Below are 12866 nucleotides of genomic sequence, written 5' to 3'. Positions count from 1 at the left end.
TCTTTTCCATTTCGATTTCCGATCTTTTTGATCGATCCTTTGTACCCGAAAAAATCGTGAAGATCGATCTTTTTCCTTCGATTTTTTTGATCTTATAGTTTTATTTTTAAATGTACATCGATTTTTAATTAGTGATAGTAAATAGAATAGAGATGCCTTTTTCGATCTTTTACTCTCCGATTCCCGATTTTTCGGATCGACCTTCTTCCAACTCCAAAAAAAATCGTGAAAATCGATATTTTCTTTGCTATTTCTTCGATTTTTTTGATCGGAGAAAAAAGATTGCAAATTTGTTTTTCAGCGAACATTGATTCCTATCAAAAACCACTTGACAAATTTCATAAACATTGGATTGGAAGGTTGTCAAATTAGTTTACGACCACTAAATTTAGGAGAAGCAGTTTTGTAAGTTTGATCATTACAAAACAAGTTATATTTACACCATCACATTCACTAGGATGACAGTGAAAACTGTGACGAGATGAGATGGTGACATCAGGTCCTGCTGGAGCGTTCTTTTCTAGAACAGGGACTATTAGCGAGAATTCGACTAAATGCCAGGCGTATGATACGATTATATTCAACGGAATTATTGTCAGCAGAGTTCTGGATGAATATTAGTTGTTGAATTTCTAATAATTTTTAATGGTTTATTTGATTAAATAATTCCATGACGGTTCAAAATAAATGCTCTGGAAAATACATTTTTACTGGGCTTTCAAGTTTTTTTTTTGTGACTTTCATTCTAAGAATCAAACTGAAATGCCTTTGATGTTTGAATAGAAATGTGAAATGTTCATTTCATGTTTAAAGAAAAGACATAACTTGTATAGAACAAGTAAATAAATTGGAAAAAAGGCATTCGATTTTTCAAAGATCGATTCTTTCATACCGATTTAAATCAGTGAATCGATCCCTGCGCCGTTTAGAAAATCGATCGTTTTTTATAGATAGCCCAATCTTAGTTTGCTGAAACGGACGATTTACTGAGGAGCGTCGAACGATATTAAAGTGTCTTTGTCAAGGCAGGTGATTGCGAAGTGACATGAAAATGATCTCGCTAACCAATTTTATTCTCTTTCAATCCTATTTATTTTCTGCCGCCGAACTGAGCAGATCCCCATTTTTTGGTAAAAGCAGTATTCTATTATCGAATGCTCACGACCGATAATTCAAATTGCGGGGGGTTGGAAAGGAGATATTATTTGTACTGGGTATCTCCAAGGAGGAATCGATTCCTTCTTTGAGCGTTAATAATTCTTTTCCGGCTTAATGAAGTTGTATGATAATCTTCTTCTTATTATTCTTCTTAAATGGCCCTAACGTTCCTAGAGAAACTTTGCTGTCTCAACGTAGTATTACTTGCGTCATTTTTATCAGTACAGGCAATCCTAGGGAATAGGGAAGGCACAAAAAAAGTCGCATAGAAAAAATCGTGCAGAAATTCACCAGCAGCTTTAAAAAATCGTGTTCGGTACACATTTTGCAAAAACTTTTTTTTGTGCTGTAGATAGGGACCGCATAAAAAAAGTTTCCCCCAAGAAAATAACTCAAATCCACGCCATTTACCGTTCAATTTCAATTTTGTTTCCCTGCTTTGCGATGGGACACTTTGCCTTTTCGGTTGCGCGTGGCTATTTTGTGCTTTTAGTTGCATGTCAAAACGTGTTGCTGTTAGAATCATGTCATGCAAAAACTTAGAAAAACTTAGAGCATTTGATGAGAGGAGGGGAATGATTTCAGAAGTGGATTATTGAGACGCAAATATGCTTTTTTCGCACTGAAATGCATATAAACTATCGAAAAAACTAAATGGACGATAAATTCGTCAAATGTGCTTCTTTTCATACAACGCACAAAAAAAACCGCACAAGAACAGAAAACCTCACAAAAACATGTGCACAACAAGAAATTCGCACAAAAGCAGGTTTTACTGTACTTACTTGAGATTTCTATGTCAAATAACACGCCTTGAATGTATTCTGAGTTTTCTTTGACGAAAAATTCCCCGAGCAGAAGAGGAATCGAACCCGAACCCTCGACATGTTAGGTGTGACGCCAATCACTCGACGCATGTTTGATAAACACTTTATTCGAATGATGAAATTTCTATGAGCTATATGCTTGTTACTTATTGATTGCTAAGCCAAGAATTTGGCAAACGATAAAGAGATATCCTGATTCCTTCGTCACTTTCAGTTCTGCTATTGTTCCGGCATCGTTCCGTTACGGTATTTTGCGGAAGTAAACAAAAAAGGATCACGACGATATTGAGGAAAGATTACATAAAACATCACCTGCAATGAAAACCCGATCTTTTGTAATTGTTGTCAGATAACATTCAAGTGTGCCACTTTTCCTTAATTTTCAAACAAGGAATAAAGCACAACATTTGAGATTTTTTTTAATTAGCTTCTCGTGGTCGTGTATATTAGTGGTCAGATAATGTGAAGGCCATCACCAAAACAAAAGAACAAGAGCCTACCTCTCACTTAGGGTGCTCATACGCTGTTTGACCGAAGCCAAATATTTGACTCTTTTTGACAGATAAAATTTGGTCAACGTGTACTGATCAAATATATTCTACACAAAACACGACAAGCAAATATTCAATTATTGGATGTCAAAAATATTTTTTCAGTCTGTTCTTCGAACCTGTCGGTACATGGTTAGGTTACCTTGAATATTTCAGCCGATTTTTTCCATGTTCGGTGTTTGACATTGTTTACCACTGTTGAAAATTGAAGAGTGGCAAACAAAATAGTGTTTGTACAAATATCAAATCAAACCTTATCTGTCAAAAAATATCAAATATTTGACCACCGGGCAAACAGTGTACGGTCACCTTTAGAAATTTCGAGTAAAATTACTATGGAACTCTAGCACTGTTTGCTAGCAAATTTTATCCGCCAAAAAGTGTCAAATATTTGTCCTCCGGACAATCAGTGTAAGGCCACTTTTAGCTAAACTAGCAACCTTGCAAACAATATAATAAGCTAAGAATCCAAGGAGCCTTCGTTTGGTAAAATTTCATTCATGATCCGAATAAAAACGAAGTAATCAAGAATTTTCAAATTTTTAGAGAGGAAACTCTCTTTTGAGAAGAACGACTAAATATCTGCTAAGTATGCTAAGTAGGACGACCGAAGGGCTGCCCTGAAGTGTAAATCGTGTTAAGTTTCAATACTTCCAGGTAGCAGTAGATTGATTTATGTGAGTTCAACTTCAACAAGTGATTTAGATTTCACTTTTAGTAGTTCGGGCTTCATAGTTTTCTCCATAATAGTCTTTACAAGTCCTGTTAGGTCATCGAAAAGGAAAGGAACCATCGGTGCCTGATCTGATATTAATGCAAAAATAATTTACTTGTCGATGCTGCCGTAACACAAAAAGTCAACTTCGGTCCGTGTAGCTTATCATCCACAGTATTTGCGACAATCTCGAATACCTTTGACCGGAAAACTGATACAAAACTCCGTTTTAAGTTTGGGGCTTTCCTTAAGCTTATTCTCCTCTTGTTTCCTTACCCCACCGACAAATCGTCTAAGGCGTGGAAGCATTTAAACTGCACGTCCCGCAACATGTTCATTCTCCACCCAGCGAATATCACAAAACTTCAACGAAAATACAGTTGAACCCGTTGCGACTGTGTAATCTCCTTTCTCAGAGGAATGTTTTTAAACAGACTGCACAATGCTCTCAAAAAGTTAACCGGATTCCATTAAGTTTTTCTCAGTCCCTTTTTGGAAGTGAAAATACTGAACGTATGAAGTTGGCAGCTACCAATGTTGAAATTTTCGTACGACGGGTTTGATGTAAGTTCCTCGCTTGCATTCTTAAACATTTTCCAGTTTCCTGCTATACTATCCATGGGACATTGAATTACTTTACATTAATTACAGAACAAGATTTTTAGAAATACACAATTTCACGCTACTTAGAAGGTTGTAACGCGCCAAAACACATAGAGTAACATCTTAGAGCGCCACAAAAAACACTGAATAAAAAAATCCCGACTTCGTGAAGCAATTCCCGACTTTTTCCCGATGGATTTTGTTTCCCGACTGTTTCCCACATTTCCCGTGGCCACCCTGCTACTGGGAATTTGAAAATGCTTATTTCATACCACTCGAAACTCGACGAAGCGAAGCTTTGTAATAAGCTGACGGTTCTTTACTCACACGAGAGTTTAGAAGCATAAAAAATCACAGAAGGGTTGTGTCTGAGACACGACCGCATAGTTGACGTAGGATTCCGTTAGGCTTTCTGTTCATTTTGGATATGTTTGAAGAATTACATCGGTATACTCTTTGATAATGATTTGGTGGCCCTGAAAAGGGCCGTTTCGTTTGGTCGTTGGGTATTGTTTGTTCACTCCACCAGTGTTTACAACCGAGTGATGATGACAGAAGGATGATAATGATGCCGAAGTGGAATGAGATATGATGAAAACCGTCCTCTGTGACCCTAGACGAGATGCCTCCTGTGTTATGTATGTATGGAATAAAGAAAAAAAAAATCATGAATGTTATATAAGATGAGTATCAATACCGAACACAATTATCAATTTTTCTCATCAGTAAAAACATGTTACTTTAATATAGAGAAAACATATTTCAAATGAAAAAATTAATTTTCTTCTATAATTTTTACTTTCTGAGTTCAACCCAATGCGAATTTTAATTGGACTAACAACACCTAATACTATATGTAAAGCATGTGGGAAATCACTTTTCGAATATTTCTTCACTTTTCCAATTTTTCTCGCCGCATGAACTTCCCTTGGTTGAAAATGAACACAACAAAACAGACAACTTTAACCGAACGACAAGTTCTCGAGCATAGCTTGGTTTCTATTTGTGAAAATTGAAGTAAATCGTTTCATATATCAAGTCATTTTTAACACAACTGCTACCATATAAAATTATACACATACACTTGTGCAAAATTTTTTACAATACACGATCGGTCATTGACATGGAATTTTACGAAGCAACCAACGTTAATGTTTCAAATTTAAATATTTTTTGCTAGAATTTATCGTATCACTCACCTTACTTGCAATGTAAAAAAATGCCCCCAACTTGCATATATTTGCAATGCCGGTTTCCCCCAGGCAGCATATTTGATGTCTCTGTTAGGGAACATATTTCGGTGGGGACAAAAGCTCCCCCTACTTTTATGTATTTGCAATATCGACTTCTCCAAGGCAGCTTGGTTTTGATGTCTCTGTTAGGGAACCGCCGCATGTATCGTCAATTTCGACCAATCAGAAGCGGATACTTTCGTTAGGATAGGGGTTGAGATTTTTCAATTGTTCAATAGCTATTTTCATGACATGTATTATTTTATTCAACATAAAAAATTGTTATGGAGTGCCGAAATCGATTGACGCAAAAATTTCATCAATCCATCGTGAAATGACTGAGCAATACGCGTTTGAAATTCGACAATTTTCAAGATGAGCTCGATTTTCGATTTTCAATTTGTACCCCAATATGTTCCCGAAAGACGTAATCCTACGTCAAAATTATAGACATAATTTCGATTATCGTTAAACAAAACCTGCATCTAACCTTCTCCGAAACAGCTGGCCAGAATGATACTGACATTTCTTAATACAACGGCATCCAGCAACTTCTTGTATTGTTCGACGGATCAAGAATTATTTGCGGTCGAGATCTGACCAGAAACGGTTCTTCGGAATAATGATGATAGCTGTGGGAAAGATTTCCTTTTTGAGATGATGCAAATGCCTTTATTTTATGAGGAAATCATGGATGCGAGTAAGTATGCGCTCATAGTTGATCGTAGGATTATTATGTTATACTAGCTGACCCTGCAAACCTCGTCCCGCCTATTTTTTTTTCCTTATCACATCCACGTTTTCTTACTAAGCGCACGTTCATGGGTCCAATCGCAGAACTGTTCATTGATTGATCTTCTAATCTACCCTTTAGAATTATTTTTTACCATTAAATTTCAGTACTTAAACAGTAAAACATTATCATATCAGATTATATTCTTGCAAATAACGTTACATGGAATAAATGTTTCATGCAAAAAATTCGATAGAATGAAGACAGCTCTAAATCTGACAATTCCTTTCTCGAGTATTGCTCTTATCAACACATTCGGCGATTCATTTTTATTTATATAGATATAAGACGATATAGGAGTTCGTTTTATCACATTAAAATACATTTCCACTTTCGAACGAAGATCAATTTCGTTACCGCAAACATCAAATGGACTAACAACGCTTGTCAATATGTAATTGTGGAACACATGCGAATTGAATTTCTCGAATTTTACTTCAGATTTTTATGCTTAATTTGGTTCATTTGCTTGATTAATTCTCGAGTAATGTAGAATTTTGTGTATCATTTGTATGGCAGCCCCCCCTTAGAAAGGGGGGAGGGGTCTCAAAATATCATGAAAACTTTCCCCGGCCCCAAAAACCCCTACATACCAATTTTCGTGTCAATCGGTTCAGTAGTTTCTGAGTCCATAAGAATCAGACAGACAGACAGACAGAAATCCATTTATATATATACAGAAGAAAAAGATTGAAGAAAGATAGACAAATGTTGAGATATAAGAATGTTAACATCTGTCATCGCAATACTGTTGTTTTAATGTTGCAAATGTAGATTGAACAGGTAGCTCATTTGGTCTCGCGTCGCCTCTGCATTCATCCCTCGGGTCGCGTAACACCTTGGCTTAGGGGTTTATCCATTACTTTCTTTTTATAATAACCATGGATAACAGCTATTACAAGCATCCTCCAAAAGCATTTTTTGGGGCTTTGGACCCTTTGGACCTTTGAGTTAGACTTAAGGAAGATATTAGGAGAGCCTTCACCTTTTTTTGTCAAACCAAAATGGTTTTTTTACATCCAAATGGGCGCAGCATTCCTCGTGTGGAAGTACAACAACATTCAACATCTAATGAAATACCACTTGTAAACCATGAATTCTTCATGAAGATGGTTTCCGATGATCAAAACATTGTTGATATCAATTACGATCTGATCAGCGACAAAAAATCATAAGTTTTTCTGAGCCATTTTAATATTACTATTATTTTTTATTATATAATATACTAAGTATTTTGTGTTCACACTCACACTCACACTCACATTCACATTCTCATTCTCATTCTCATTCACACTCAATTCTTAAAATTATCCTTACATCTAATATGTATTTACAATTTAACTTATTCTCATATTAGTAGGAATGGAACCGATAGCTCGCGAAGGACGAAAAGGAGGGGAGAAGGATGTATGAACAATCACACTCGAAGATCGATAGCTTTAAGGAAAACATATATTTGTGACATGTAATCAAGGTCTAATCGAGCCAACACATCTCTCACCGGCACATTGGGCTGCTTTCCTCGAGCCCGAAGGGAGTTTTCTAAATTCGATCTGGTGACAAGATACAACTCGCACGGCCAAACAACGTGTTCGATGTCGTGGTAACCATGGCCACAAACGCAGAGATTGCTGTCGGCAAGATTAAAACGAAAAAGTAGCGCGCATAACTAACAGTGATTGGACATGAGTCGGGAGAAGGTGCGAATAAAGTCCCGACTCAAATCCAGACTTTTAAAACACGGTTTGAGACGTAGGGATAATTGAGTGGAGCCACCGGCCCAATTCATTTTCGTTCCATTTGCGTTACCAGTTAGCGATGGTATTTTTTTGGACTAAAGAATAAAATTCATTGAAGGCGATTTGACGCTGATAAATGTCGCCTTCAATCGCTCCCACCTTTGCTAATGAGTCAGCCTTCTCATTACCCGGAATTGAGCAATGTGAAGGGACCCAGACAAAGTCGATGACTTAACAGCGTCTGGATAAAGCACTCAATATTTTTCGTATTTTCTCAAGGAAGTACGGCGAGTGTTTCTCCGGCCTCACTGAACGGATAGCTTCGATAGAGCTAAAACTATCCGTTACAATGTAATAGTGTTCAACAGGTCGTGAGGTGACGCTGTCCAGCGCCCAGTGTATTGCTGCCAATTCAACAATATACACTGAGCAAGGATTCTGGAGACTGTGGGAGGTGCTCAAAAATTCGTTGAACACTCCAAATCCTGTGGACTCATTCATAGAGGACCCATCAGTAAAGTACAATTATCACAATTGACACGCCCATACTTTGCACCGAAGATTGTTGGAACGATTCCCGATCGATGATAATCTGAAATTCCATTGGTATCCTGCTTCATGAACAGATCAAAATACGCAGAGGAATTGATAAAGCCAGGAAAACACACACGGTTGGGAATATACGAAGAAGGATCAACCTGCATGGAGATGAATTCATGATATGAACTCATGAATCCAGAGTGAAAATATAGCTCGATCAGTTGCTCAAAATTTCCGATCAACAATGGGTTCATAACCTTACACCGGATGAGGAACAGAAGAGATAATAAATAGAAGCGATCTTTCAGTGAGAGTACGCCTGCCAAAACCTCGAGACTCATGGTATGCGTTAAGGGCATACATCCCAACGCAATACGGAGACAAAGATACTGAATTTGCTCGAGTTTAATAAGGTGTTTTGGCAGTTGATTGGAAACAGAAACTGCCATACTCCATCACTGAGAGAATAGTTGTTCGATGCAACATTAAAAGATCTTCGGGATGGGTTCTCCACCATGTGCCGGTAATTGTACGGAGAAAGTTTATTCTTTGTTGGCATTTTTACTCAGATACCTAATATGGGCTCATTTGTTCTACATTTGGAGTCGTACCAGACCCCAAGATACTTGAATGACATAGCATGAGTGATCGGTTTACCCAAAAGTTGAAACTTTGTTTTTGCTGGTCTATGCTTCCTAGAAAAGACGACCATCTCTGTTTTCTCCGTGGAGAATTCGATCCCTAGCACAAGGCCCAGGTTGAGAATTTGTTCAAAGTATCTTGTAAGGATTCTTACAGGTCGGATTCGTATGACCCTACAACAGACACCACTCCATCATCCGCAAGTTGTCTTAGGCTGCAATTTTGTGTGAGGTAATTGTCGATGTCGCTTACATAGAAGTTGTACAAAAGGGGTCTTAAACATGAGCCCTGGGGGAGTCCCATGTAGGAGACCCGACTTACTGTCGAATCACCGTGAGAAAAATTTAAATGTTTATAGAGGCAGCAGACCCCGAGTGTAATTTGTCTGACAAAACCTCTATTGAAACTGAATTAAAGGCCCTCTTTATGTCCAAGAATGCGGAACCCATATTGTGTATCTGAGAGTAGGCCATTTGTTTCAACCCATCGATCAAGGCGAAACAAGATAATTTTCTCCAACAATTTCCGTATACAAGATAGCAATGCTATTAGGCGGTACGAATTGAAGTGGGGCGCGGATTTTCCGGGTTTTTGAATAGCTATAACTCGTACTTGGGGGTCTTCGTAGCCACTTGGTTACGCGTTCGCTTACCAAGCGATCGATCGTGAGTTCAAACTCAGGGCCCTCAATTGACCATCTTAGTGTTGTTATAGAATAACTACGTCCACGCAAACATCATCAGCGATGGAGATCGATCCACGGTCGAAATTAGATCGATTCATCCATACAACTGCTCTGCTCTGCAAGAAACATCGGGCTGCTGTTCTATAAATAACCCAACAATGATCAATATCAACTGTCTCCGCTGTCCGGTCTGCTGAACAATGGAAGAACAGAAAGAATACCCTTACGCCTAAATGGCTACTACTGTGTAATTTACCATAATGTAATGGAACAGAAAACTTAACGCCTAAATGGCTACTACTAACTACTGTGTAATTCACAATTTATGGAAACATAAACATATATACATGTACACGAATAAACCCGGCTCTGTTACAGCTAAATGCTAATGAGCCTAATAAATAAATAAATGGGATAAAAAAAACTCGTACTTGATTCCAATCATCGTGAACAATATTATGTTCCAGAAACCGATTGAGGTCAAACTTCAAATTGAAATATCTCAAAACCCGGGCAGAACCCCGACCATATATCAATAAACGTTTTATTAGTTTCGTTACTCACCGTCATTGCTTTGTTTTTCGATACTTTCAAAAATCTTCGGAATTTTTGGATGATTATTCGGCTCAGGAAGCATAGACTTATTCGACTTCACATCCACCAAGTTGTCTTTCATTCGTTTGAATTTCGTGATAGACTTCATGCCAGGTCCTATCCTAGCGTCTACGACCTGATATGTTTGAGAGATTTGGAATGAAAATTCAAAGTCTCATTGAAACAAGGATGTTTTACTTACATGGCCCCAGTGTCGATCACTCCCAGGCGGAAGTCTCTTAAAGCGCTTGACAAGTAGAACACATGCGTTACAGATTTCCCCTTTTCGGGGAACAGTGAGTTGGAAGCATTCTACAAAATCAGTCTCATATTTACTGGAATCCGTGAAACGTGAACTGTGGAGTAAGAATAAATGTTATATTGCTGTTGGAACTTATTACACCTACTGAATGCTGAAATCAATATTACCTGCTGGATTTTGCTTTGCAAATGCAACATCCACTAGATGATCTATACACTTTAGGTTTATGGAAAGAAAACATGATGAAAACTTCGCTTTTCCGCTATAAAAAGACGTAAGAAAACGAAAATCATATAATGTTAACAAAGAGAAAGACCATCTACTGGTCATTGCGGAATTATGTAGCCTCACGAGGATAAGAATCAAAAATACATTCACTCCAAATTGCCACACACAAAAACAGTAAATTTATATACCTGCTAATTTTACTACAAATTTCAGTTACCGTATAATATATGATATGGTGAATGAGCCAAAATTTGCATAAGATTTAATAAGCTACATTAAAACTTAAGTGATCTTCAAATCTTCATATGATGCTTTCTTCAAATCACTTACTGTTTATGGTTTGTAGCGAGTCTGGATATTATTTTGAATCAAACTTCTTTGTCGCGAACTATTAATATTGATGAAATGTTGTAGATAATAATTAGAATTATTCATTAGAATCAATAATCAAAAACTGATCAGTTAACTATTTTTTTTGCTGTCGGCAAAATGCGTCCATCCTATGTACGAGCGTTATGCATCTAAAACACGCGAGATGCATAGACATATTCAGCCACACATCGCACAAATCGCGCATTTCAGCCACAAATCGCAATGTTAAATCCTCAAATATGCTATTGTCACAAACAAAATGATTGATTTATTTTAACTTCGTCCCCCAAAACTGTTGGCAACTTACCTTCTTTAAATATGGCTGATGTTTATTATTGCAGATCAAATGCTAAATACGACGAATACAATGAGCGGCAATTTTTGACAACCGATTGAAAATGTATAAAAGCAGTGAGTAATAGAAATAAGGGTGATGTAGATGAGAAAGTGTGCAAGTAAGATCGCTGCTTTCCCCCGGTTACCACACTGTTTCTACCTCATGACGTAATGTTTGTGTTTGACGAAAAACGTAAAGGTAGGTTTAGAGTTTCCGTGAACGTGAACGCGGACAAACACTGTTTTGTAAATAATTCATCAGTCCATATATAATACGCGAGGAAAACATCTTGAAACGATATGAAGAAACATTTTCTAGTTGAAAAATATGTTTAAACACAATTCATATTGATAAAAGTGGATTAATTCAATATTTCACAACGATTCTGAATTTCCACCGTGGAATCGAGATGTGGGTGAACTCACCATAGTTCACCGACTTCGGTGAACGTGAACGCGAAAACAGTGGTGAATATAGACATTAAAATATTTTCCCGTTCATGTTCACGTTCGAATGTCCCAAGGCATTCTGAAAATTATTTCACCGTGAACTGTAAGAGGATATGTTTAGCAATCTCAAGTTTTAAATGAAAATTTTGATATGGATGTAATTTCATTTAATCGGATCTCTGCGAGGGTTGAAAAACTTCGTTAGTTCGGGTTGATTCGTGAACAACTGTATATTTTATCCGGTCCGACTGTTCCACCTTAAAGGTAGGTTTAGAGTTCCCGTGAACGTGAACGCGGACAAACACTTTTTTGTTAATAATTCATCAATTCATCCATAAAACGCGAGGTAAACATCGTGAAACGATAGGAAGGTACATTTTCTAGTTGAAAAACATGTTTAAACACAATTCATATTGATAAAAGTAGATTAATTCAATATTCCACAACGATTCTGAATTTCCACCGTGGAATCGAGATGTTGGTGAACTCACCATAGTTCACCGACTTCGGTGAATGTGAACGCGAAAAAGTGGTGAATATAGACGTCAAAATATTTCCCCGTTCACGTTCACGTTCGAATGTTCCAAGGCATTCTGAAAATTATTTCATCGTGAACTGCTATTGTTGCTGTGCTTTGATAGTGATAGTGATGCTTTTTGTGACGATATTGTTATCCAAGAAATGGATATAGAATTGGAAGAAATGGTCCAAACGGAAAACAGGTCCGTATATGATGTTTCTCCAGCGAAATACAATAAAAATATTAAGGAGGTTGCCAGACAAGTAAAAAAGTATTCCTGCCTGTGGGATAAAAAAGATAAATTGTACAGGAATGTATCAAAACGTAATGCTGCTTGGGGAGATATCGCAAAAGCGATGAAAATATCAAGTAAGTTTTCTTATAATAATATCAAACATTTGCATTCTGCTGACATTGGAATTTTTAATTTTCAGTTGCTGATGCTAAAAATGTCTGGAAAAAAGCTAAAGATATGCATCGTTACCTCCTACAAAAAGCTAAAAATTCATCGAAGACTAAAAGTGGTGATGCGGCCCCAGAAGAAGTTGACGACGATCTAGAGGAATCACAAGAAGTGGGAGAGTTGCGTGAAGCAATGGCGTTTTTGGAAGAAAACTTT

At 37.3% G+C, this 12866-nt stretch overlaps 1 protein-coding gene across 2 annotated transcripts in view; it reads right to left on the bottom strand.

The window, feature by feature from the left end:
- Positions 1 to 11381, bottom strand: part of LOC129763120 (SIN3-HDAC complex-associated factor) — a 13701-nt gene extending 2320 nt beyond the window's left edge. The window contains exons 1-4 of one of the 2 annotated variants that reach the window (XM_055761902.1): positions 11249 to 11381; positions 10509 to 10603; positions 10282 to 10435; positions 10050 to 10215 (exon numbers count right to left, since the gene is read on the bottom strand). In XM_055761902.1, the coding sequence (XP_055617877.1) occupies positions 10050 to 10215; positions 10282 to 10435; positions 10509 to 10582 (394 nt within the window). In that variant the 5' untranslated portion in view covers positions 10583 to 10603; positions 11249 to 11381. Of the gene's footprint in view, positions 1 to 10049; positions 10216 to 10281; positions 10436 to 10508; positions 10604 to 10899; positions 11227 to 11248 lie in introns of those variants that run through there. The other variant, XM_055761903.1, reaches the window with a different exon arrangement.
- Positions 11382 to 12866: the final 1485 nt, after the last annotated feature.

Source organism: Toxorhynchites rutilus, chromosome 1 (assembly GCF_029784135.1).
Source record: "Toxorhynchites rutilus septentrionalis strain SRP chromosome 1, ASM2978413v1, whole genome shotgun sequence".
NCBI classification, from domain to species: domain Eukaryota; kingdom Metazoa; phylum Arthropoda; class Insecta; order Diptera; family Culicidae; genus Toxorhynchites; species Toxorhynchites rutilus.
The sequence above is the reverse complement of the archived record's forward strand: the minus strand, read 5'-3'. Positions and strand labels throughout refer to the sequence as shown.